The sequence below is a fragment of the Xenopus tropicalis genome, chromosome 8 (assembly GCF_000004195.4).
Source record: "Xenopus tropicalis strain Nigerian chromosome 8, UCB_Xtro_10.0, whole genome shotgun sequence".
NCBI classification, from domain to species: Eukaryota; Metazoa; Chordata; class Amphibia; order Anura; family Pipidae; genus Xenopus; species Xenopus tropicalis.
In genome coordinates, this window is record NC_030684.2 from 107,898,235 (window position 1) to 107,926,132 (window position 27,898).

A 27,898-nucleotide genomic window follows, 5' to 3' on the forward strand; every position below is an offset into this window, starting at 1 on the left:
ACTATATATATTGATAATGGGTGAGTGCAGAGGATCTCTTGTTGCTGTCTGTATGAATTTTGTGGTCACAGCCTCATTGCACCCCCACTTACTGGTTAAAAAGTTAGTGGCGAGCACAACTTTCACTTGTTTTCAAAATTAGAGCAGGAGACATGGAAGCCTGTGAGGGTCTTACAGTTGTGAACAATGCAGTGGCCAGTTAGTCTCAGTAATGTTACCATTTAAAGCTTACACATAAGTAATATCTCATTCACTTTAACAAGAATAAGCAAGTCCTTTATCAATATAAAGGAAGGAAAGTTATGCAGCAGTAATATATTGATTTAAATCTACTGACAAGTACAAGAGATACTAGGAAAAACAGGTCAATGTTTTAAACATTAATTAATGAACTATATGAAATGACAAGCTAAAAATAGGTGTCCTTTTAAAGTGTTTTTAACATCACCAGTCAGGCATGAATTACAAAACAACACCGATGAAAGAATATGAAATAATTTGGAATGTCTGGTAGTTTTGCTGCCCTGTGTTATTACGCTAGGTATGGGTGTGGAGTTTATTTTGTCTGAATGATGCAGGTGAGATATAAATGAAGACATAAACACCTCAACCATAGGTTAAACGTGCAAGAGTACTGACCATTGGTCAAAGAAATAGTACTGGGATAAACTGGAACAATAAACCAGAGCACACATTTCTGGTCTTGTATATGAGGAATAAAGGACAAATAGCCCTCTATGATCTACATTCTCAGGTAGGTACAGAAGTATTTATTTGCCTCTGTGAATGTCTGTGAATCTTTGCCTGTGCAGTCACAAAGGGGCCGGTAAATGTAAGGAAAAGTTACTTGTTGCATCGGGAGAGCCACACCAACTGCAGAACTGCAGGTTCATTTTAACTCTTGACTGGGCAGTTACTCTGCAGCTCAGCTGCACTTAAAAGGGATGTGGACCCACAGCTTGGGGCTCTTCCATGGGCTCCCTGTATCTGAGAAGGCAAGAGATGCTGCTCCCCCAGTGTTCTTAGCGTGAGGGCAGTTCTGTAAAGGACTGGAACTGAGAGCTAAAGGTAAAGCTGAGTGATCTGAGAGACAGGGAACCTGGTTCCAGTCGCTGAGGCATCGTATAGTGAGCTCTGACTAGCATTTATTTATTTTCATGCAATTGTTGTGCTTATGTTGACAATGTGAAATGTTCTTGGCTGGATTTTGTTATGTATTTCTTGGTGAAGACCTAAGAACTCATTTATTAAGCTATGCAGGTTGTGCCCCGAGGAAAGCAAAGACCACCATATTTCATGTATTCTGCCAATAATTTTGCTTTATCGTGTTCCCTACTTGATTCTCTGAACCTTTTCTGACCCAGTTTGTGACTATGGAATCTACTTCTGGATATTCCCTTATACGTAATGCCCGGATTATGGATTGATTCATGGGGACTGGGTACCTTCTGAGTGAGTACCGCCGCTGGCTGTGTAATACACTGCCTATGCCCGGGTCATCTGGGAATATATTCTATAAAGTTAATAAAATATGTAGTATACCTTACATATCTGTTGAAATAAAGCTGTTAAGGGATGTTATGAAACAATTAACTGGTGAGAGAAAGTGTTGCTTGTGATAATAGGAGTTGCAGCTGGGCAGACCTGTGTCCAGTGAAGAATTTGCATCAGTGGATTGAGAAAAGTGCAAGAATAACAAATACCCCATCAGTAGGACAGTGTTACATTTATGTACTGAAATTAGCTATTTTCTTTATCTCAAATGCATTTCTGTTGTGATCCCTTTCAATAATGTGACTTTGGAGGGGGTTTTGAAGGGAGCGATTCCTAATAGAGAGCAATGTGCCACCCCCTTATTGGGGGCTTCTTGGCCTTGTTAGGGTTCTCTGCAGGTTTATACATGGGATATATTTGTAGCTCTTGGCTGTTTATTTTCCTAATGTCCTCATATGTATTAGGGATGCACCAAATCAGTCATTTTTGGATTTGCTGGAATACTATGTTCATATGCTGTTAGTGCATATACAATCATAACACAATTCGCTTGAGGAAATAGGTGCAATGAAAGCCTGATGCTGAAATGATTTCCCAAATAAATCCCTTCAATGGCAAATACAGTAGTTACACCCTCCTGAACTCATCCCTGAGAGCAAATAAACAGGTTCAACAACCCGTAGCCAAAACATGACAAATACAGATGTCAGACCGTTTGATAAATCTATATGCGTACTCTAATTATATTATAAATTCCATAAGAATCCATATTATAAATCCAGTAAATGCCCTCCCCTTTTAGAAAAACAGGGATTGTCATCCCTGGTCTGACCAGTCGTACACCATACCTCCCAACATTTGAAAAATGAAAAGAGGGGCAAAAAGACTTGGCGCGCGCAGCACGGCAAATTTTTGACCACGCCCACTTTGTGGCCACGCCCCAATTACCACACCCCATTTTTAAAATTCATTTTTAAAATAGTACCCCCAATGGCCCAATAGACAGCACCCCCATAGACAGTGCCCCCTATTCACAGTGCCCCATTTGCCCCCATAGACAGTACCCCCATAGACAGTGCCCCCAATTGACCCCATAGACCGTGCCCTCAATTGCCCCACAGACAGTAGCCCCCATACACAGTGCCCCCATAGAAAGTACCCTACATACACAATGCCCCCACAGAAAGTGCCCCCATACACAGTACCCCCATACACAGTGCCCCCATACACAGTAGCCCTCCTTACACAGTGCCCCCCATACACAGTGTCCCACATACACAGTAGCCCCCATACACAGTAGCCCCCCATACACAGTGCCACCCATACACAGTGCCCCCATACACAGTAGCCCCCCATACACAGTGCCCCCATACACAGTAGCCCCCAATTGCCCCCATAGAGAGTACCTCCAATAGAAAATGCCCCCCATACACAGTGCCCCCCATAGACGCTGCTTCTTGTGGCTCCTGCTCCTTATGCGGCTCCTTCTACGGCAGCAACAGGCCCTTTTATAAGGTTGCGCCCCATGCGTACGTGTGATGTCACACGTATGCACGGGGGCAACCTTATAAAAGGGCCTGTTGCCGCCATACGAGGAGCCGAATAAGGAGCAGGAGCCACAGGACGAGACGGAGCCGGAGCGCTCGGTTGCAGCCAGCGCATCCCGCTGGCCTGGATAGTTTAATGAATGTTCTGCATTTCCGTAATGCGGGACATTCATTGAACAATCCGGGACAGCGAGATGCGCTGTAAAAAACGGGACTGTCCCGCGAAAAGCGGGACAGTTGGGGGGTATGTCGTGCACTCATTTTTAACTGATTCATTAGTAATTCTATTGCATCAGTATACAGTACAGTTAACAAAGGGACTAAGTTTTATCAGCATCAAGTTGCAGGTAAAACTCAGTTCCTTTGTTAAATGTATATTGAAGCAGTAGAATTCTTAATCCGTTACAAGTGAGTTGCGGCTGCGCAAGACTGGGGATGACTGACGTAGTTGGCCAGCTTGAAGTATATTGCAATATTTGGACAAATCTCTGAGCAGGGCATTGCTTGGTAGCTTAATGCACAGAATGTCTTAATGTCCTATATATATTGATAATGGGTGAGTGCAGAGGACCTCTTGTTGCTGTCTGTATGAATTTTGCGGTCACAGCCTCATTGCACCCCCACTTACTGGTTAAAAAGTTAGTGGCGAGCACAACTTTCCCTTGTTTTCAAAATTAGAGCAGGAGACATGGAAGCCTGTGAGGGTCTTACAGTTGTGAACAATGCAGTGGCCAGTTAGTCTCAGTAATGTTACCATTTAAAGCTTACACATAAGTAATATCTCATTCACTTTAACAAGAATAAGCAAGTCCTTTATCAATATAAAGGAAGGAAAGTTATAGTAATATATTGATTTAAATCTACGGACAAGAGATACTAGGAAAAACAGATCAATGGTTTAAACAAGATTAATTAATGAACTATATGAAATGACAAGCTAAAAATAGGTGTCCTTTTAAAGTGTTTTTAACATCACCAGTCAGGCATGAATTACAAAACAACACCGATGAAAGAATATGAAATAATTTGGAATGTCTGGTAGTTTTGCTGCCCTGTGTTATTACGCTAGGTATGGGTGTGGAGTTTATTTTGTCTGAATGATGCAGGTGAGATATAAATGAAGACATAAACACCTCAACCATAGGTTAAACATGCAAGAGTACTGACCATTGGTCAAAGAAATAGTACTGGGATAAACTGGAACAATAAACCAGAGCACACATTTCTGGTCTTGTATATGAGGAATAAAGGACATAGCCCTCTATGATCTACATTCTCAGGTAGGTACAGAAGTATTTATTTGCCTCTGTGAATGTCTGTGAATCTTTGCCTGTGCAGTCACAAAGGGGCCGGTAAATGTAAGGAAAAGTTACTTGTTGCATCGGGAGAGCCACACCAACTGCAGAACTGCAGGTTCATTTTAACTCTTGACTGGGCAGTTACTCTGCAGCTCAGCTGCACTTAAAAGGGATGTGGACCCACAGCTTGGGGCTCTTCCGTGGGCTCCCTGTATCTGAGAAGGCAAGAGATGCTGCTCCCCCAGTGTTCTTAGCGTGAGGGCAGTTCTGTAAAGGACTGGAACTGAGAGCTAAAGGTAAAGCTGAGTGATCTGAGAGACAGGGAACCTGGTTCCAGTCGCTGAGGCATCGTATAGTGAGCTCTGACTAGCATTTATTTATTTTCATGCGATTGTTGTGCTTATGTTGACAATGTAAAAGGTTCTTGGCTGGATTTTGTTATGTATTTCTTGGTGAAGACCTAAGAACTCATTTATTAAGCTATGCAGGTTGTGCCCCGAGGAAAGCATGCATTCATGTATTCTGCCAATAATTTTGCTTTATCGTTTTCCCTGCTTGATTCTCTGAACCTTTTCTGACCCAGTTTGTGACTATGGAATCTACTTCTGGATATTCCCTTATACTTAATGCTCAGATTATGGATTGATTCCTGGGGACTGGGTACCTTCTGAGTGAGTACCGCCGCTGGCTGTGTAATACACTGCCTATGCCCAGGTCATCTGGGAATATATTCTGTAAAGTTAATAAAATATGTAGTATACCTTACATATCTGTTGAAATAAAGCTGTTAAGGGATGTTATGAACCAATTAACTGGTGAGAGAAAGTGTTGCTTGTGATAATAGGAGTTGCAGCTGGGCAGACCTGTGTCCAGTGAAGAATTTGCATCAGTGGATTGAGAAAAGTGCAAGAATAACAAATACCCCATCAGTAGGACAGTGTTACATTTATGTTCTCAAATTTGCTATTTTCTTTATCTCAAATGCATTTCTGTTGTGATCCCTTTCAATAATGTGACTTTGGAGGGGGTTTTGAAGGGAGCAATCCCTTAGATCCTAATAGAGAGCAATGTGCCACCCCCTTATTAGGGGCTTCTTGGCTTTGTTAGGGTTCTCTGCAGGTTTATACATGGGATATACTGTATTTGTAGCTCTTGGCTGTTTATTTTCCTAATGTCCTCATATGTATTAGGGATGCACCAAATCAGTCATTTTTGGATTTGCTGGAATACTGTGTCTTATGAAAAAGATTAGGACCACTAGCGAACTGAATCCATGACTCTAGTTTGCATATTCAAATCAATGTTCATATGCTGTTAGTGCATATACTATCATAACACAATTCGCTTGAGGAAATAGGTGCAATGAAAGCCTGATGCTGAAATGATTTCCCAAATAAATCACTTCAATGGAAAATACAGTAGTTACACCCTTCTGAACTCATCCCTGAGAGCAAATAAACAGGTTCAACAACCCGTAGTCAAAACATGACAAATACAGATGTCAGACCGTTTGATAAATCTATATGCGTACTTATAAATTATATATTATATTATAAATTCCATATAATAAAATCCATAAGAACTCTCAAACTCCCCCTGGAAGACCCATCATATCGGCTATAGATTCCCTCACTAGTAATTCGTCTGAATGTGTTGATCACTACTTACAAGATTTAGTTATCAAACAGAAATCTTATTTAAAGGACACCAGGGATTTAGTTAACAAACTACAAAATATAGAATTGAAATAATTGGAAAATATATGTGTCACATGCGATGTGGCTTCATTGTACACTTGTATTATACATACAAAAGGTATCAATGCAATCTAAGAGAAATTGCTCTCTGTTAGCGATTTCTCTGGGTCCTTCCAAGACTTCATTATTGATGGTATAGTTTTCATTCTTACTCACAATTATTTTACCTTTGATGGGGCTTTCTTTTTGCAGAAACAGGGCACTGCCATGGGCAGTAGATTTGCCCCTTCATGTGCCACAAGTTTCGTGACCACATCATTTTGTATACCCGCTATATAAACAATCTTCTCTTTATTTGGGATGGTTCAAGAGACTCTGTTTATGAATTCTTCACACATATTAACACTAATATGCACAACCTTCAATTTACTGTAGAAGTTAATGAACATACGATGAACTATTTGGATTTAACATGAGCGAGGGACATACAATAGAAATGAAATTATTCTGTGACACTATAGATCGCAATGGATTATTACACGCATCCAGTAGTCATATTGAGCCAAAAGAAAGATGTTTAACCAAATCTCCAGCCTTTGAAATTCCAAAGTGCCCAGCATAGGAATGATCATGGACAAACGTGAGAACTTCCAGACAAACAGCTGGAGGAACTAAGATCTTGTTATGATAAAGATACCATCTTGATAATCAAGATTCAGATTGTCAGAAGAAAGGTCCACAGATGGCTATCTAATTTTGGAGAGTAGATCATGCTGTAAAAGAACAAAGAAATGTGATGCTCTAAGGATACGTTCTTTCAAAGTCTTTTCATGGGGGGAGTCCATAGACAGACAAGGCAAAGCGTCAGCCTTTTGATTTTTGCAACAGGGTTAGTACGTGACATGAGAAAATGATAAGTCCCACCTGGTTTGTCAAGGCTTACGTTTTGTGGCAGTGTTTAGATTCTCCCAGTTCTTCTTTTAAAAGATATCTCTCCTCCCACAATGGAAACAATACCTGAAGATAGTAACAGAAGTGCTATTAATGAAGACACTTCCAAGTTGCAGTATCCAAGGGTGAATTCAATTTGTCATCAACAGACAATTCTAACAGAATAGGATAGTCAGTGACAGCCTGTCCTTCACACATTTTCAAAGACAAGTTAATCCCCTCATTGTTCTAACTTTCACTCAGTTCAAGGGGAACTTAATCCCCTCATTGTTTTTTATTTCACACTTTTCAACGATAATTAAAAAAACACAAATACAAGAGTATTGTAGAAATGATACCTATATTGGCTAACAATAAAAATACATTGCAAGCTTTCTGAGCTCTAAGGCCCCTTCATCAGGCAAAATACAAATGAGAACTGGAATGGCGCAACATTTATACTGTTAGATCAGAGAGAAGTGTTCACAAGCAATACATTAGGAAGTTACAGATAGATAGAGATAACTTGTGAACATGGTTAAAGTAATTAAGGTTTATTAGTTATCTCTATCTATCTGTAAGTTGCTACCAGCAGCTAGAGCTGCAGCACGGAAGCTACAAAGACCAAGCTAAAATGGCAGCTGCTATCTGAAACAAATAGAGGGAGCTTCTAGGACTGTTTACTGAGGTATGGTAAAGATATCTGCAGAATAAATATAGCGTTCTTGCTGGCACTAATCTGGCAAATCTATTGGCAGTAAAATACCAAAATGCCTTTCCTTTTCCTTTAAAAACTGCAAAGGCCTTATAGGGTCTAGATATGTATGTTTGGTTATACATTCATACCCTTCTTTCAATCATATTGGATCTAGAGCATCGCAAAGAACAGAGACACATATAGGCATATAACTTATATACAGTATTAGGATATATAATTATTTGACTGTAGAGAGGACCAAACCCAGGCTGAAACCAGAAGGGCTGTGTAATACATTGCTAACTGGTAACTGGTAAAGAGTGTCCATTAAAAAAACAGTAATAACAAGAAATAACCACACCCATTGTGTCAGCTGCTGAGCAAGTCAGCAGGCATGAATAAAATTGAAGTCTCCTGCTGCAAGGGAGCTTCTTAATTTACCATATTACATAGTTACATAGTTAATTAGAATTTTAATTAACTATTAAACCTGCCCAGATGAACCCCAGTGCACATATATGTATATATATACATACTAATACAGACCTATCTATACACTTATATAGAATATATATTCTCATATCTATACTAAATCTTAGGATTACAATAACCTTGGATATCAGACTTGATGAAGAAGTTATCCAAGTCACTCTTAATCGCATTAATAGAATCTGCCATCAGAACATCATAAGGCATCCACAACCTTACTGCCCATGTAGAGCCACCTACACTGCACCTTACAGTGGATTAAAAATTCAGCGCCAGGTGCAGAGCATAGTAAGTGCAAGGCATAGAGCAAGTCTGCACCCACTGGCCCCATTCCCCTTTTCCAAAGTCTTTCTGGTCATGTGTAGGCAGAATTATGCCGATTGGTTGGTGGGTGTTCTAGTTATACCACTTGCCATTAGACAATGTGCCCCGATCATCCAGTCATTAAAGAATTGTTATATATCATTCACTTCAACAAGAACGAGCAATTCTCTTAGAAATGTAAAGGAAAGAATGCTATGCAGTAGTAATATACTGATCTACTGTCAAATACAAGAGACTCTGGGAAAAACAGGTTAACACTACAAGTTTTAATTGTATAAATTAATGTATTATATGCAATTACAAGATAGCAAAAATGGGTGTTGTCCTTTGACCTTTTACATCACTAGTGAGGCATGTATAAGACTAATGAAAGAATATGAAATACTGTACTGTAATTTGTAGTTCTGCTGCACTGTGTTATTAAGCTAAGTATGGGTGTGGAGTTTATTTTGTCTGAATGATGCAGGTGAGATATAAATGAAGACATAAACACCTCAACCATAGGTTAAACATGCAAGAGTACTGACCATTGGTCAAAGAAATGGTACAGGTATCAGACCCCTTATCCAGATAGTTCCAAATTATGGAAAGGTCATCTCCAATAGACTCCATTTTAATCAAATAATTCCCATTTTTAAAAATGATTTGCTTTTTCCCTGTAATAATAAAACAGTGCCTGTACTTGATCCCAACTAAGATATAATTAATCCTTATTGGAGGTAAAACAGTCCTATTGGGTTTAATTACTGTTTAAATATTTTTTTTTTACCAGACTTAAGGTAGGACACCCGAATTACTGAAAGACCCCTTATCTGGAAAAGCCCAGGTACTGGCATAAACTGTAATCATAAACGAACAAATTAAAATACACATATCTGGTCTCATATACAGGGCCACCATCAGGGGGATAGAGTGGGTACAACTGTACGGTCACGGCACAAAAGTTACACAATTTATGTACGTTACAGATAAAGTTACACTGAAACTTACACAATTTATGTAACTTTTGCAAAAACTGCTTAGAAAGCTACGTAACTTGCCTAGAACTTAATCAAAAGACAATGCAGAGAAGCTTTGCAGGGACAAACCCCACTGATCCCCCCAATGAATTAAAAATGAATTAAAAAACTTAGTAAAGTAAATTCCACTACCCCAAATGAACTGACTGACTTATTAGCACTTTATTATTATCATTTTAACTATTTATATGAACTGCTAATTATAAAGTAATATCAGCTGTTTCTATTGGGTTCCATTTACTGAATTATATCAGTGTCACCTACATGAACTTTCTAGCAGGGGAATGACTGGTAATTGGGCCCAACAGCAACATCAGTGGGCCCCTACACTTACGCAATCTACGTAACTTATGCAAAAACTTCTGTTTCTTTCAAAGATACTTATGTTACTTATGTATAAACTCCACTGACCCCCCAATTAAAATACTGACTTATAAGCACATTCATTATTTTAACTATTTTTATTAACTACTACAAACTAGATATTTGGCCCCACAGCAAGATCATTGGGCCCCTAAACTTACACAGTTTATGTAACTTAGGCAAAAATATATGTAACTTTCATATCAAGCAATGACAGCACAGAGCAGGGGCAGGTAGGTGGAAAGGGGTTAATCTTAGGGAAAACTCCACTGACCCCCAATAAACTGACTGACTTATTAGCACATTATTCAATGGAACTCTTATTATATATGAACTGCTTATTATAGAGTAACATCAGCTGTTTATATTGCACACACAAGGGGCATGGACAATATTTTGGTACTGTGTACTTGTGTTCATGGGGGCCCCATATAAATAACTTGTGCGGGGCTCCAAAGTTTCTGATGGCAGCCCTGATACCATGTGATAATGATTCAGCTCTGTTTTTTTTGTAACATATTTTTTATTAAACAGATTTTCCTTTCAAATAGAAACATTTATGTATTTACAGTAGGAATGATTTTATATGCGTGCCAGCCAAATAATTCACAAAAGAGAAATGATATAACGCAAACAGATGGGTACAGAGATCATGCTAAGCTGTAAGGGTGAAGACACATGGAGCTACTAGTAGTGGCTACTAAAATAGACAATGCTGATCATTTACTGATAATTGTTTCTATGTGTGTTTTAGCAGAGGCAATTCTCAGTATTGTCTATGGCAGGGTATTTTCTGGGGTTTAGTAGCTGTGAAAAAGTAGCTGCTACTCGTAGCTCCATGTGTCTTCACCCTAACAGTTACGCTTTAGTTTCTAATTTTGATCTGCTTAGCCAAAATTCCAGTACTCTTACAGAGCCCTGGATTTTTTAAAACCCAATTCCTCTTATGCCCAGGCATATCTTTATTGCCATAATAACATGGGGTTTGCTGAGGTCTCTGCTGCAGTTGACATTGTTACAGATGTATGTATGTGTGTGTGTATAACTTTATTTATAAAGTGCTACAAGGATACTGCAGTGCTGTACAGTCTTACAATGTACAAAATTACACACAGGAAGTACATGTGATATATAGATACAATAAATAATTTTGTATTTTTTCTAACTTATAGAACATTTCGGAATATATTCAAAAAGTTTGTTAAAATTCAATAAGTTTTTCATTTAAAAAAATTCAATTAAGTTTTTCGTACTTTGCACAAAGAATACAAACATTTCAGAATTTGTTAACGCTGTAGTTACACTTTCCTCGGGACTATGTTTTCGCCAGGTTTGATCTGTCGAGTGACATTGAGTCCTATGGAAGGCTTCCAAAGCCGGACACGTAAGGCATCAAATCTAGAAAGGTTTTTGTGGCATAACGAACATTCGGCACAAAAATATTGTGACTTTCGGAACACAATTGCAACATTTTCATACGAAAGCATTGTCGAGACATTAATTGGAAAAAAGGTAAAATACAGGGGCCCATGATGTATGATAGGGTTGCGAGCTTTCCCGGCTCTTTACTCCGGGCAGGGGGCGGGCAGTGACAGGACAGGTGGCAGTGATCAGTTATCTCTGAGATCAGCGATTACTTGGATGCTGCGTCAGTCTCAGAGAGTCCTGCCCTGTTTTCCTAATGTGGAAAATTGGAGAGGTGGCAACCCTAATGTATGAAATCTGACAGCTTATAAAATCCTGTCAGATGAAGATCAGCACATTGATGTTGTACTTTCCCTGACATACTGTATCTCCACAGGTCTCCATTATGGTTGAATTGGTGGCACGGGGGAAGAAGGCTAATATAAGACTGATTTGGTATAGCAGGTGGGTGGACAAAGCAGGCAAAGATCCACTAATTTGGCAACCTTACCAAGAGGGAGGATTTGTTAATGCATGGCCAGCATAGACCCTAGTACTAGTGTAGATGCCTATAGCAACCAATCAGAGGTTTGCCTACATTTTTAGGCATGCATTAGACTGATCCAAGCTGCACTGGTATACTACTCCTATAGAGTAAGTCAATATTAGTAAACATACTTTAAGGGGTCCTGTCACCTAGACATAAAAAGCTGTATAATAAAGGTCCTTTTCAACTTAAATTTAAAACCCAAATTCTTTTTTATTGAAAACATCCACATATGTTATAAAGTTAAAAATCTATCAATCATATATTGCCTGCCCCACCTCTGTGCCTCAGACATAGAAACAGGGCAGGCATATGTATGTATGTATGTATGTATAACTTTATTTATAAAGCGCCACAAGGGTACGCAGCGCTGTACAATCTTACAGAATACAAAATTACACACAGGGAGGACAAGTGATATAATAAATAAATACAATAAATATATATATATATAAGTGCCATGTGGTATGAGACACAGTAGGAAGGAGGTCCCTGCCCCGTAGAGCTTACAATCTATGTGGTTGGGTAACATACAGGCACAAACTGGAAGGTAAGAGTGCATCAGGTATGAGCATTTGCCCTTAAGCGCAGGACTGGGCAAAATAATGTTTTAGTGCTCCAGAAGGGCAGCTGAGTTTTTTCTTAAAGAGAGTGGGTGAGTTTTCCCTGCGGAGGGATTCAGGGATAGAGTTCCAGAGGTAAGGAGCAGCAAGATAGAAAGGTTTAAGACGAGAGAGCGCAGTGGGTGTGGATGGTGTAAAAAGACAGAGGCTCTGAGAGGAGTGGAGGAGATGACCAGGAACATGCAAGGAGACCAGTGAAGAAATGTAGTGAGGAGCAGAGGATTGAAGGGCTTTGAATGTTAGCAGAAGGATTTTGTAAGCTATCCTTTGCTTAACAGGCAGCCATGCAAGAGAGCTTAATTGAGGCTGAACAGGTTCCCTCTTAGGAGAGAGCAGGAGGATCCTGGCAGCAGAGTTTAAAATTGATTGCAGGGGAGAGAGGTGGGAGTCTGGGAGGCCGGTTAGTAGGAGATTGCAGTAATCTAAGCGGGAAAGGATAAGGGCATGGATTAGTGTTTTAGCTGTTACTTGTGAAAGAAAGGGGCGTATCTTGGCAATATTGCGGAGGAAAAAACGGCAGGTTTATATACTTTCATTTTCATTTCAGCACTTCCTAGATGTCACTGCACTCCTCACACCCCCCCTCCCTTCTCACCACCTGTAATTGTGTAACCAATGCATGGGCATTTGGCCCCCCATTCTGGCAAATAAAATTTCCTGGGGCGGTCATACAAAGCTTGCCTTAATTACAGCGGTCACAAAATAGCGCTCGCCTTGTGCTCTGATTGTGGACTCCTAAAGTATGAAGGAAACAAGATTTAAATAATTTATATAGTGTAAGTAACAAACTTGACAAACACAATAGAAAATCATTTGGAATCATTTCTTGGCTATGCTTGTACCCCAGATGATGCTCCTTTTTACTGAAAAAAGCTACCTGGGGTACCTATTTAAGTTTCCATCTTTCACCAACCATCCAGGGGTTCCATGTGCAGCACATCCAGTTCAGTAGTTCAGGACCAATGAGTGTGCAGTTTAACAAAATGCCCAAACACACTGCCTTGGTGTTGGATCCCCTGGGAGTCTAATGAAATATAAAAGGGCTTTTTTATGAAGAGGAACACTGTTTTGAGGCTCAAGGTCAAAATGGAATATGCAAATATGACTTTCTTTGTGCTATAAAATTACTACTTTTAGGGCACTGGCACACAATATTTTACCTGCCATTAGCGATGAGTGAATCTGTCCTGATTCGCTTTCCCAAAAATTAGCAAAACTGCGAAAAAATACAGTGAAAAATAACGGCAAATAACACATGTAGAACACACATGTTGGCATGCATTATTTTTTTTTTCCTGTATGAATTTTTTTGTTACTTCACAGTAGGGGGCCAGGTAGGTGCAAAAAAGTTAATGGTTAAGGAACAGGGTCATATTCTAGACTGCAGTCGGGGCCTACCAACCACCCAATCCGCAAAGGTATGATTTACTTAAAACTCAAAACCTGCGTGTTCCATGGGTTTTTGGTTCAACCTGCTCATTAATAATCTATGCTAGGTTGTCTAACTGTCCCTACACATTGCATTGTTGTTAAGTTAAAGCTAAGTTATCAGTGAGACTGGGCTTGTATAAAGGGAACCTGGTTCCAGTAGATGAGGCATCGTATAGTGAGCTCTGACCAGTAATGTAACCAGTAATCCCTGGGCACAGCTGCAGGGCATGCATCAGAGACCCCCACCCCCCTTTCTGGACACATTTTTTGCCGAATTCGGACCGATTTGAGTGTCCAGCCGGCCCTGAGGGGGTGCGGGCCTGGATGCGATTGCACCCTACGCACCCCTGGTAGTTTCAGAAATACTCAGGAAAAGACCTAAAAACTAATTTATAAAGCTACTGAAGGTAGTGATTCATTAGATTCCAATAGAGAGCAATATGCCTCCTAATTCGTGGGTTTTAATCGACTTGTTTGGGTTCCATGTGGGTTTATACATAAAGTATAAACCAATGAGACACCAAATGAACCATTTTTGGATTTGGCCAAATTCTGAATCTCCTGTAAAAGTTTAGGACAAATACTGAATCGATTTCATAATTCAAATCTGTGTTTTATTTCGCACACACATAATATATATATATGTACTATTAGTGCATATACAATGGTAACACATTTAGTATGGAAATGAAAGCCTGATGCTTTATCACTTCAAGTAATTACACCCAAATGAACTCATCCCAAAGTGCCAAATAAACAGGTTTAACAACCCGTAACCAAAACACAGCAAATACAGATGTCAGACCTTTTGATAAATCTATATGCGTACTCTGATTAGATTAACAAGGCTAGGAATGCTATGTGTTACATTATGGGCTCCTGTACCAGCCCAAGGCAACCCCAGCCCTTTAGCAGGGAAGATCTGTGCCCCCAAAGGTGCCCCAGTAGCTCCCCATCTTCTTTTCTGCTGATTCCCTGCACATGCTGGGCTGCTGGCAGCTGTATGAACTAAGTGACCAACTATACTGTATTTATACAATATAAGAGTCACAATACAAAGCTAATTAGTAATTAGTTCTGATTTTTAGCACATGGCAAACCAGAAATCAGTGCCTTATGCAACTGAATTTGGTAAACAGCCCTTTAATCTTAATTTCTATGACAAAGGCACCTACATTTTTGCTTGATGATTTGTATGTATGTATGTATGTATAACTTTATTTATAAAGCGCCACAAGGGTACGCAGCGCTGTAAAGACTTACAGAATACAAAATTACACACAGGGAGGATGAGTGATATAATAAATAAATACAATAAATATATATGTATATATATATATAAGTGCCATGTGGTATGAGACACAGTGGGAAGGAGGTCCCTGCCCCGTAGAGGTTACAATCTAAGTGGTTGGGTAACATACAGGCACAAACTTCTGACAACCCCTAAGCTTAGCTTCTTTAAAGCTGTCCAGAGCACACTGAGCATGTGCAGGGTCACTTACATTTAAAAGATGCCCTAAGGTCCAAGGTGGTGAGCTCTCGTTGAAAACTTTAAAACCTTGGATCAGTACTGTCTGGTACAGTAAGTTCAGTTTGTAAAATTAACCATTTTTATCGATATTCATTCTTAGGCTTTTGCCACATTATAATCACTTATTGCTGCAGTTCCAAATGACTCACAAATGTACTTGTAGGACAAAAAAGGGGCAAAGGAGGGGATTTTTCAAGAATTCTGATGATCACCCACTAAGCTGGAAATCTCACAGGTTGGAAAACGTTTGCTATTGTTCTGCCATTTCTCTCGTTCAGGTTGCCACCTGGTAAAACACCTGCCAAATTGTAATAAATATTTATTCATTATTAGTGATAAGCGAATCTGTATAAATTTTGCAACAAAAATCTGCCAATGGGGAAAACACAGAAATTCACTGCAAATCCATGCCTGGCGAAAAATTTCATTCATCACTATTCCTTATTCATATTTCATAATTTATCCTGGAAGATTGCTAGGCGAAGGGAGGGTACTCTATCATGTAGCCTAAGGGGCTGATTTACTTACCCACGAACGGGTCGAATGGAGTCCGATTGCGTTTTTTTCGTAATGATCGGTACTTTGCGATTTTTTCGGATTCTTTACGAATTTTTCGGATCCAATACGATTTTTGCGTAAAAACGCGAGTTTTCCTATCCATTACGAAAGTTGCGTAAAAAGTTGCGCATTTTGCGTAGCGTTAAAACTTACGCGAAAAGTTGCGCATTTTTCGTAGCGTTAAGTTTTAACGCTACGAAAAATGCGCAACTTTTCGCGTAAGTTTTAACGCTACGCAAAATGCGCAACTTTTTACGCAACTTTCGTAATGGATACGAAAAACTCGCGTTTTTACGCAAAAATCGTATTGGATCCGAAAAATTCGTACAGAATCCGAAAAAATCGCAAAACATACGAAAAAGTCGCAAAATATTCGTTTTCAAGTCGGAACTTTTCCAATTCGGGTCGGATTCGTGGGTTAGTAAATCAGCCCCCAAGTGTCAGATGGACACAAAACGCATCAGGCTTTTTAAGATGAGTGTATAATAAAGTTTTTTCCTTTTTAACTATTGGAATGGCCTGTATTTGGATTACCAGAGTGCCCTTTTCCCGTTTTTTCTTTTTTTGATACTCTCTAGTCTAGAACCCTCGCAGTCCACAAATAGACATAAGTGTCCTCAAGAAAGAGACTTTTATAGGATATTCTAAGTTGGTCTATTATCTTATGTGACCCTGATGTTGAAGGATTCTGAGGAGTCTTCATGTTCCCTCTGGAAGTGTTTTCTCCCCCACCCTCAGGCCCGGATTTGTGGAAAGGCCACAAAGGCCCGGGCCTAGGGCGGCAGAAGTTTAGGGGCGGCATGCCGCCCCGCCGCAACAAAATTTTTAAATTTGGCTCCCATACGGAGCAGTCGGGACCTCTCCCCACTGCTCCGTATGGGAGTTTAAAGGTTTGCGCATGCGCACTCGCACCTGCGCACGGGGGTGTGTCGCGCGTTCACGCATGCGCACAGGGGGCGGGGCAGGGCGACCAACGGGGGCGGCCTCGGGGCGCCCTGAAGATAAATCCGGCCCTGCCCACCCTCTCTCTTAAATTGGGCTTCATTTTATACAGGTTTAGCATAGATCATATTCCACTTAAACCCATCCATTTGCTAGTAATAGATATACTGTTAGAGATTGCCTACTGCTGTGTATCAACACAACCTTGTATATAGTAGGTGTTATTGCACACTTAGGGGCTGATTTACTAATCCACGAATCCGAATCCGAATGGGAAAAATTCAGATTGTAAATGAACATTTTGCGACTTTTTCTTATTTTTTGCAATTTTTTCATTGCCGTTATGACTTTTTCGTAAATTGTCGCAACTTTTTCGTAGCCGTTACGATTTGCTCGTATATTGTCGTGACTTTTTCGTATTGAGCGCTCGTAAACGGCGGGCAAACCTTTCAGACTTTGCAAGATTTTGGAAGCCTCCCATAGGGCTCAATGGCACCCTGCAGCTCCAACCTGTCCCAAGGAAAGCCTCCCATAGGGCTCAATGGCACTCTGCAGCTCCAACCTGGCCCAAGGAAAGTCTCCCATAGGGCTCAATGGCACTCTGCAGCTCCAACCTGGCCCAAGGAAAGTCTCCCATAGGGCTCAATGGCACTCTGCAGCTCCAACCTGGCCCAAGGAAAGTCTCCCATAGGGCTCAATGGCACTCTGCAGCTCCAACCTGGCCCAAGGAAAGTCTCCCATAGGGCTCAATGGCACTCTGCAGCTCCAACCTGGCCCAAGGAAAGTCTCCCATAGGGCTCAATGGCACTCTGCAGCTCCAACCTGGCCCAAGGAAAGTCTCCCATAGGGCTCAATTGCACTCTGCAGCTCCAACCCGGCCCAAGGAAAGTCTCCCATAGGGCTCAATGGCACTCTGCAGCTCCAACCCGGCCCAAGGAAAGTCTCCCATAGGGCTCAATGGCACTCTGTAGCTCCAACCCGGCCCAAGGAAAGTCTCCCATAGGACTCAATGGCACTCTGCAGCTCCAACCCGGCCCAAGGAAAGTCTCCCATAGGGCTCAATGGCACTCTGCAGCTCCAACCCGGCCCAAGGAAAGTCTCCCATAGGGCTCAATGGCACTCTGCAGCTCCAACCTGGCCCAAGGAAAGTCTCCCATAGGGCTCAATGGCACTCTGCAGCTCCAACCCGGCCCAAGGAAAGTCTCCCATAGGGCTCAATGGCACTCTGCAGCTCCAACCCGGCCCAAGGAAAGTCTCCCATAGGGTTCAATGGCACTCTGCAACTCCAACCCGGCCCAAGGAAAGCCTCCCATAGGGCTCAATGGCACTCTGCAGCTCCAACCCGGCAGAAGGAAAGTCTCCCATAGGGCTCAATGGCACTCTGCAGCTCCAACCTGGCCCAAGGAAAGTCACGATACTGAAGCTTGAATGAATCCAAAACTTTTGTACTCGGCGCGACGGCTACGAAGAAGGCGTGACAATTCGCGCAAGTCGTAATGGCTTTGAAAAAGTCGCGAAAATTTATGAAAAAGTCGTAATGGCTACGAAAAAGTCGCGACAATTTACGAAAAAATAGCAAAATGACGATCATTACGAAAAAACGCATTCGGATGCTTTTCGGACGTTCATGGATTAGTAAATATGCCCCATAGACTACTTAAAGAACTTTTTGTGCAGCAGAAGTCTAACAATAGCCTACAAGGATGCTAATACCCCTATTTCTGTTACAGCAGGCAAATTCCTATGCAAATGTACTGTACTCAAAAGACCAAATCCGATGTTTTATATAAAATGACATAAACAACTACTGTATATCTATCATAGAACTAAAAAATATGAAACATAATACTTCACTGGACATACATATAAATATTCATGTAAAACTGTATGAAAGGTTTTCAAACTAAGTCCTGCAAGGATACCAAAATCATCAGTCTTCAAATGCCATTACACATTAATTCAGGGTTATATTTAACTTGTCCTTATCTGTTAGTAGCCAGAGGTTATTTTGTTAAGCCTGGTTAATTGTTATAAGCACTGTATGAATTCTAACATAAATTTAATGCAATGTAGTTGCTACGTTGATATGGACGTCTTAATACCCTTAGTTGAGCCCCAGATCCAATCAGTTTTACTTTTTCTCCTCCTTTTGCTTCATGGACACACCCCCTTTATGTCACAGCCTGTCCCCTTTTATCCCTTCCCCCTGCTGGCACTGAAACACATTCAAAAAGTTGGCAACCCAAGCCCTAGTTGCTCTTACACTTTACTGCAGAGTTCAATGGGGTCTTTGGGTTCCAATTAGCCTGGTTCCTAGAGAGATAACTCGCTCCCTTACTCTGTTTATGCAGAGATGTAGCAGGTGTTAACATGCCCTGTAACATTCACTTTAATTGGAAAACATGTTTGGCTGTGAATCAAGAACATCTTAACTATTAGTTAAGTATCAATAAAAACTATTACATAGAGTTTATTTGGCATACAGCATACCATTGATTAAAATGAAAAAAGGTGTGTGCTGCTGTGAGCCAGGGTCATAAATCAAGCATCAGCATCAGTTACATTTGTAATAGGATGGTCTAGGTTTGAATGCTGTCATGTTTGTTTAGTTCAGATCAACAAGGGATTGGGAAGGAATTCTGTTTTTACCTAAATTATCCTTTGAATTACAACTTGTACAACTTGTACCACTAATAAAGACAATGCAAACCCCTTTTTGATGTTGCTAATGTGCTCAGCTAGATGAGTTTTAAGTTTCCTTGTGGTCCTCCCTACATATTGCTTACCACAGAGGCAACCTAGCAGATACACTACATTGTTCATATTGCAGTTTATATGTTGTTTGACAGGGTATTAAAATAAGTTATTTTTTCCCGTGTTTGGTGGTCTTACAAGCAATACAATTTTTGGCTCACAATCTATAAAACTAGGTACAGGATACTGTCTAAGGTTCTTGGCCTTCTTATACACTAGGTCTGGTTTGAAGCCTATAAGGGCTCTGGTACACGGGGAGATTAGTCGCCCGCGGCAAAACTCCCTGCTCGCGGGCGACTAATCTCCCCGAGTTGCCTTCCCTCTGCCATCCCACCGGCGAACATGTAAGTCGCCGGCGGGATGGCAGACGCGGCGGCGCGATTTCGCGCAAATCGCCGAAAAAGACTCGCGAGGCTTTTTCGGCGATTTCCCGAAATCGCCTCGCCGCGTCTGCCATCCCGTGTACCAGAGCCCTAACAGTATCTAGATCAGCATCCCTCTTTAAGACATGCTATTGTTTACCTAACATTGGTTCCAGTTTCCTATGTATTGCAGTGATCCCCAACCAGTGGTTTGTGAGCAACATGTTGCTCCCCTACCCTTTGGATGGGGCCTCAAAAGTTGGTGCTCATTTTTTAATTTCTAGCTTGGAGGCAAGTGTTGATTGCATTTTCCATGCTTGTGTTGTTCCCCAAAACTTTTTCCATTTGAATGTGGCTCATGTGTATAAGAGGTTGGGGATCCCTGCTGTATTGTGTGATAAATCTCATATCCCCTATTATGTTCATTGTCCTTTCCCTTCCCTTATCCCTCATATCAATTAACTTCTATATTGAGAGTCTATCTTCTTTTTACTATTCTGAATAATCCCCCCTTGGACCTTAAGGCTGATGCCACACTGAGCGTATGGTGTATATTTTTGGAAGCTGAAAATCACTTGCTGAAAATACCGCCATACGCTCCTGCCTGTGCCTGAACCCGAATGAATGAGCTTGGGTGCAGGCACATGTAGCCGATATCCACTGAAGATATGAAGTCTCACGTTTTTTGACGGATATCGGCTACATGTGCATGCACCTGAGCGTATTTCATTCATTCATTCATTCATTCACTACAAGGTAGTGTAGATGCGGGGCGTTTTTTTGGCTGTGTGGCATCAGCCTTAGCATGAATGGGTCCAAGATTAGCCACTGAACTTATATAGGTAGGTCTTAGCTGAACTCCCACAGGTATGGCAGTGGCACAGGGAATCCTATTATGGTCAAAAGATGAACAATCATTCACCTGAATAAGTTCACTGAAGCCATTGTGATTGGGGGATTCTCTGAGAAGCTGCTCGGATAACTGGAGAAATGTTTTCAAGATTACTTGCCGCGTCCAGTTGCTTTAGATTCACCACAACAAGATCCATATTTGCCCCTGTAAATCTACATAAATGATTAATATGTGCATTGTATTTGGCACACAGGTAGGGCTGTCACCTGGTCAGAAAATTGATAAATTGAAAATGTTATTAATATAGATACAAATATAGGAATGCTGGTATTTTTTTACAGAAAAGGTGGCAACCCTACACACAGGACACTCACAAAGAATGTGTGAGCCAAGTGCATTACCTAAAGGGGTGGTTCACCTTGAATTTAACATTTAATATGTTTTAGAATGGCCAATTCTAAACATCTTTTCAATTGAGCTTCATTATTATTTCTATAGTTATATGAATAATTTGCCTTCTTCTTCTGACTCTTTCCAGCTTTCAAATGGAGGTCACTGACCCCTGCAGCCAAAAACTATTGCTTTGTGGGGCTACAATTTTATTGTTAGTGTTATTATTCAAGTCCTCGTCTATTCATATTCCTGTCTCTCATTTAAACCACTCCCTGGTTGCTAAGGTAATTACAAACCTAGCAACTCTGAAATTCGAAACTGGAGAGCTGCTGAACAAAAATTGAGATAATTGAAAAACTAAAAAAAATATAAAATGAAGACTAATTGCAAATTGTTAAAAATGTTACGATCCATATCATATTGAAAGGTAACTCAAAGGTGAACAACCCCTTTAAGCCTACTCCATCTGCACATGCTTATCCTTTAGGGCAATGTTTCTCGACCTTCCTAATGCCGGGACCCTTTAATACAGTTCCTCATGTTGTGGTGACCCCTAACCATAGAGGAGTGGTGTCTAGGTTCCTAAGACCATCGGAAATATGTGTTTTCCGATGGTCTTAGGTGACCCCTGTGAAAGGCTTGTTTGACCCCCAAAGGGGTCCCGACCCACAGGTTGAGAACCAAAAAATCATTCAAAATACCCTTACCCACTTGGGTCCTCACCCCTTTTCAGTTTTCTCACTTGATTAAACACTTGAACACTTGACGTGGGGTTTTCCAGATCATTCAGTAATTTTAAACAAGTAATTTTGCTAAGTCTGCTAACATGGTTGGACTCCCCCATCGTACCTCTGCTGATTTCCCTCCCCTGAGTGCGGCACAGGTAAGTAAAAGTGTGTGGGGGCTGGTGGTGCATATGGAGAGAAAATTGAACCTTTATTATAACCAATAAAATAAAAAAATCTGTATCCCTTTAGGCAATGGTACCAATATACAGTACAGCAACTACCAGCTAAGTAATCTTGATTGTGTTGACTGATGTCACTCTGCCCTCTGTACATACAGAATATTGCAGTTTATTTTAACATGTAAACATGGTTACAGTAAAACACTGGCGCTAATATTGCGGTGTAAAAAATCTTGGTTGTATCCTAATCGGTGCTCTGCACTCTCTCAGTCTGCATGGGAATGACATTGCAATCTCATCTTGCAAGACTTTGACCAAGTTGTCAGGAAAACAGGACATCAAATGGGCAATCATGAACCAAGGACTGGGGCTGTGTCGTGTAAAGGGGGAAAGTTGTGAAGTATGTCACTACAGAAATGGATTCAGAATATTGCATTAACCCCAGGTATCACATACCTGATAGAACAGCTTGCAGGTTGTAGTGCAGACAGGTTGAGACTGAGAGGCTACAACAGCAGCAAAGAAGAATAGACAAAGGAGCTTCTTTCTGCACTGTCCCACTGCATGCTGGGTATTGTAGTTTTACATTAATCTTGGCTGTAGGCAAGTTGTTAGATACAAACTACATTACCAAAATGCATTGGGAAAGGCATGTCAGGTACACTAGGGGAAAAAAACTTTGGTGAGTTTCCAAAGTACAAACCCTCCAAGTTTCCAAAAACGAGTCCAAATCTGTACCTTGGTGGGTTTGTACTTTGGAAACCCATCTGAGCTTTAAATTAGTAGCCCATATTGGCAGAAACACAACCAACCTGGCAACCCTGGCCTACATCTTCTTTCCTCCAACCCATCACACTTTGCTGACAAATGAACAGTCCAAAACCTGTTAGAGGAAAAAAGATGCAGGCACCCAAGCTCCCACCCTCCTTTCCAAAGTCTGCAGTTCACAGTCTGACAGCATCATGGCTGGACCCCCCTTAAGACCCAAAACCCAGCGGTCCTGGTCATATGCATACAAAAATAATATCTTTTTCATAAAATAGATAAATATGACAACTGTATTATTTGGTTTTGCAATATATAACAAACCAAATATGTACAGTATTATGGAGCCTCCTGACTCATGAATATCAAAACTCAATGAAACTTGAAATTGCAAACCTAAACAAATGGTAGATTCCAAAATATACCCTCACAACCTACTGTACTGTAACCCCTTAGGGTTTTTCTTTAACTATAGCTACTTAATCATGTTTTTTGCTAAGTATAGTTTAATGTGCATTCTACCAGTGGGTGTCAGTGTATCACCAGGTTATCCCTCTTTGAAGCTGAAATAGAAGTATGGCCTCCCTGCCTCTGGGAAAATGTAAGCCTTATGATGCTTCAAAAGGGAAGTCATCCAAGTGCCACTTTCTCTTGTAAAATAACAGTAGTTGGTGCAATCTAGAAGTCTTTAACATATCTAGGGGTTATACCCAGTATGGTAAATATAGTGGACTACATGGAGTGTGAGTTTTAGGCCTGGCCTATGCTGAGTTGTTAAAGAGATACTGACACCAGAAATGAAAGCTTTTTGTCTTTGTCTTTGCATGCATGCTTTCAGCTCTCTAAGCTGTTAGCAGTCAGTAACCAATCAGTGACTTGAGGGGGGGGGGGCATATGGGACATAACTGTTCAGTAAAGGTCCCCATACACGATTGTAGCTGCCAATATCGGCCCGTTGGATGGATTCGGCAGCTTATTGGCCCGTGTAGGGGCAGAAATTGGCTAGATATCGATCGGGCAGGTTAAAAGATTCAGTCGGATCGGGGACCACACCCCGCACCCCGGTCCCTGAACCGACTGCCCCATTGCCGCCATTATAATTGCCCCAGGGCCAAACGATCGCATTAGCCTACATGTTCCCCGATATCGCCCACCCGTAGGTGGGGATATTGGGTGAAGATTTGCTCGCTTGGCGACCTCACCAAGCGAGCAAATCTTCACGTGTATGGGCACCTTTAGTTTGCTTTTGAATCTGACCTGTGGACTCACAAACTAACTGAACAGTTATGTCCAATGTGACCCCCCTAAAGTCACTGACTAACTAAGAGGTTAGAGAGCTGAAAGCAGATATTAGTGTTCTAGCTATTATATTAGACATCTGTTCACTCCAGCCTTTCTAGATTACATTTTGCCTAACTAACTATATTGAAAACGTTTTTATTCTATCCAGTTTACCCAGTTTCATTTCAAGAAAAGAGTTACAGTAATAGAGTTTCATTATACTCATCTGTCCACTGAGATGCTACTTCTAAGCATTTACATGTTTTCTGTGTACAGAGGCTGGAATTTGGGTCGGAATCTCTTGCTGTATCATTGACCAGTAAAACACACGATGCAGATGGGGAAACTCATTTTTATTCCGATTGTCCTTGTCTGTGGAATGCTTGGATTTCTGTTTCATTTCAAAGGTAGGCAAAATACACTCACTGACAGTAAGTAAATACAAATATATTGTATGGTGCAAAGCATATATACTAGCAGATGCCACATAAATATGCAGTATGCAAGCAAGTGGTCTAAGCTTCAGTGGAATTCATGCAGGAAGTTGTCCCTACAACAGATAATGAAAAAGAGGATGGAAGTTTGAATTTAAGGCTAATGCCACACAAGAATCAGCTCCTACGCTGGTACAGCCTTTCCCAGGTATGCATTTTGAGCCAAAATCCACATGACTGCACCTGGGCCAACGCAATGGCTGTGGGTGCAGGCACAGGGAAAGGCTATTGCCAGAGTAGGGGCTGATTCTCAACCTGCATTTATCAGCATGCCGAGAATCAGCCTCAAGTGGCATTAGCCTAAGAGAGTGTGGGGTGTGTATATGACTGTATAGGACTGAATGTGACTGGGCATTAGTGGTTGAGTACATGGGAAATAAGTGCATGTGTCTGGATTAGCACAGAGGACCATAAGTGTGTGAATGAGCATTCAGTCAGGTAGGTGGGTATGGGTGTGATCATTCAGGTAGTTGGGTAAGGGTGTGAGTTTGAATTAAATTGAGCATACTGTGAAAATGCAGACTTGTAATTGGGTTAGGGATACAACAAATTCAAAATTTGGTTTGGGATTCTAACTATTTGCAATGCTTTTTGAAGGATTCAGATTCTTGGTACCAAACTATATTTGAACCCTTAAAGTCATGTGGTTTAAAGCACTTGACAATGATGTATTTTTGTATTTGTAGTTCTGAGCCTTTCCTCCTTACAAAGCAGGATCAAATCCCCTGAAATGCTTACATTTTTCACTGGGGGCATACAAAGACTGCACATTTTTTTCTATACTAAAAAATTAAAAGTATTACTTTTATATATCATGTCAGTAGGATAAGCCCATATTGAATTAGTGTTAGTCAGCTTCACAGGCTGCTGCCAACCTTTGTTCTTATTCCTATTTTTATTTACAGAAAGTGGATAAATGTAGGAAATACAAGTACAGTTGGAATGCAAAAAATTAATAAAACACACACACACACACACAAAAAAGTATTTTTCTGGTAGGGCACAAATGTAAATGCTAAAAGAAGGCTAAGAATACAAACTGGAAATTAAGGGTGGAATAATGCAGTCTATAAGTAGAATTTAGAACTTGAAGGATGAAAGACAAAGTTCAATGAGGAGGACAATAGAGATAAAAGCAAGACTAAAAGGTAGACAGTGCAGGCTTAAACACATGAATGTAGGAATTTATCAGGGAGACTTAAATAGGGTGAATAGGCAACCCATTGTAAGTTGTAGTGGTTAACACGGGCTGTAGAGAGATAATGTAAAACTTGACTTTACTGGCTGAGCAAGACAAATAAGATTTCCATGGTGGGCTAAGAGAAATGAATGAGAAGTGTAATTACTGGTTATTGCACAACAATACAATATATCAGTGCTCAAATCACACCCATCATATTTATACTTTTACTAACTGAATATTAAGGGGGGTAGGTGCAGTGTCACTGAATGAAGGACACTGCACATAGGATGGGGTCAAATTCATATGTTAAAGGGTTGGATCACCTTCAGGTTAATTTTAAGTATGTGATAGAGTGGCCTATTTTTAAGCAACTGTTCTTCATTTTTTATAGTTTTTAAATTATTTGCCTTTTTCTTCTGATTCTTTCCAGCTTTAAAAATGGGGGTCACCGACCCCAGCAGCCAAAACAGTATTAGTATAACTAATTTTATTGTTATTGTTACTTTTTATTACTTATCTTACTATTTATGCCCTCCTCTATTCATATTCCTGTCTCTCTTTTAAACTATTTCTTGGTTGTTAGGTTAAATTGGACCCTAGCTACCGCATAGCTGTTGAAATTCCAAACTGGAAAGCTGCTGAACAAAAAGCTAAACAATGCAATGCCCACACAAAAATGAAGACCGACTGCAAACTGACTCACAACGGAACGCTATACAATATACTAAAAGGCAACCTCTTTAACTAATGCCCAGTTAGGTCACCATTAAATACAGCCCTGAGGAAGCCCTAATAAATGGCACAAGGTTTGCCTACGTGCAGTACAGCGTAACAACCAGATAGATTTTAATTTTTAAACAGGTGAACAGTAAATACTATCTGCTGATTAGTTCTAATATTAGGACATACTAATTGAAATGTGCTTATACACATTGTTATAGTGCGCAAGGGTTGTGTAAATTCTATTTTTTGTTCATTAATGGGATATAAAACATGGCTTTTGTTTGTCTTGCAGATTCTGTACAAAACGTCATCGCTCGAAACCAACGAAGAGATACTGTGAGCTATATCTGTCGACAAAACAATTTCACAGACTCCTTACATGGAATAAGCTCTACCACTGCAAACCAGCTATATGTGGTGCACGACCACAAGTTTATTTACTGTGAAGTACCAAAAGTGGGCTGTTCCAACTGGAAAAGGATCATCCTTCTTTTGAACAGGACTGGAGGTAAGTTTGTACCTCAGGATGTCCACACGTCTCCATATCTGAAGAAGCTGAGCTCGTATTCCCCTGCTGAGCAAGTGGCACTCCTTAAAAATTACACCACCGTGATGTTCACTCGACACCCTTTAGAGAGACTGGTTTCAGCTTACAGAGACAAGTTTCTCCATGATGAAGCAACATTCTACACTACATCAGTTGCTGATTTAATCAAGAAAACTGTAAGGAGGCATGGTGATTTCGAAGAAAAGATCAGTTTTGAAGAGTTTGTGAGCTTCATTGTCTTAGAAAACCCAAATCAAAGAGACATTCACTGGATGCCCATGGTAGAACTATGTGATCCATGCAACATCCACTATGACATTTTGGGCAAGTATAAAACCATCAAACAAGACGCTGCCTATGTGCTAAGATCAATCAGAGCACCAAAGCACCTGAAGTACTCTGATACAAAGCATCACCCCAATGAATCCAGGACCAACAATTTAATTACAACAAAATATTTAAGATCCCTTCCCAGAAAGTTACTTCAGAAACTGATAAATATTTACAGACTTGACTTCTCCATGTTCGAATACAACCCTCTCATAGAATTATAATTGAATTCATGAATAGGACAGATGACAGTTGACTTTAATTATATTTTCATGGATTATTATTAAATGTGTTCTACTTATTTATTTATTTTATAAACCTATCAATGATTTTAAATTACATTTAAAAAATATCCAGCTTGGTTACATGCATTGTTATGTTATGGTGAACTACATAAATGAATTAGAGTTAA

At 40.5% G+C, this 27,898-nt stretch overlaps 1 protein-coding gene across 3 annotated transcripts; it reads left to right on the forward strand.

Annotated features, from left to right (window-relative positions):
- Positions 1-635: 635 nt before the first annotated feature.
- On the forward strand, positions 636-27,898 carry chst9l.1 (carbohydrate sulfotransferase 9-like gene 1). 3 transcript variants are annotated; one of them, XM_031892398.1, is made up of 3 exons: positions 636-754; positions 24,486-24,616; positions 26,902-27,898. In XM_031892398.1, exons 2-3 carry the CDS (start codon positions 24,541-24,543, stop codon positions 27,708-27,710), a joined length of 885 nt encoding a protein of 294 aa, XP_031748258.1. In that variant the 5' UTR covers positions 636-754; positions 24,486-24,540; the 3' UTR covers positions 27,711-27,898. The 3 variants fall into 3 exon arrangements, with proteins under 3 accessions (XP_031748258.1, XP_012824242.2, XP_031748259.1); XM_012968788.2 differs by lacking the exon at positions 636-754 and adding an exon at positions 4,235-4,321; XM_031892399.1 differs by lacking the exon at positions 636-754 and adding an exon at positions 4,553-4,635.

Excerpts from the sequence above, each read along its gene's own strand:
- chst9l.1 (XM_031892398.1), top strand. The coding sequence starts at position 24,541 with ATGCAGATGGGGAAACTCATTTTTATTCCGATTGTCCTTGTCTGTGGA. Across the intron at positions 24,617-26,901 it reads ATTTCTGTTTCATTTCAAAG|ATTCTGTACAAAACGTCATC; the intron begins GTAGGCAAAATA and ends TTTGTCTTGCAG.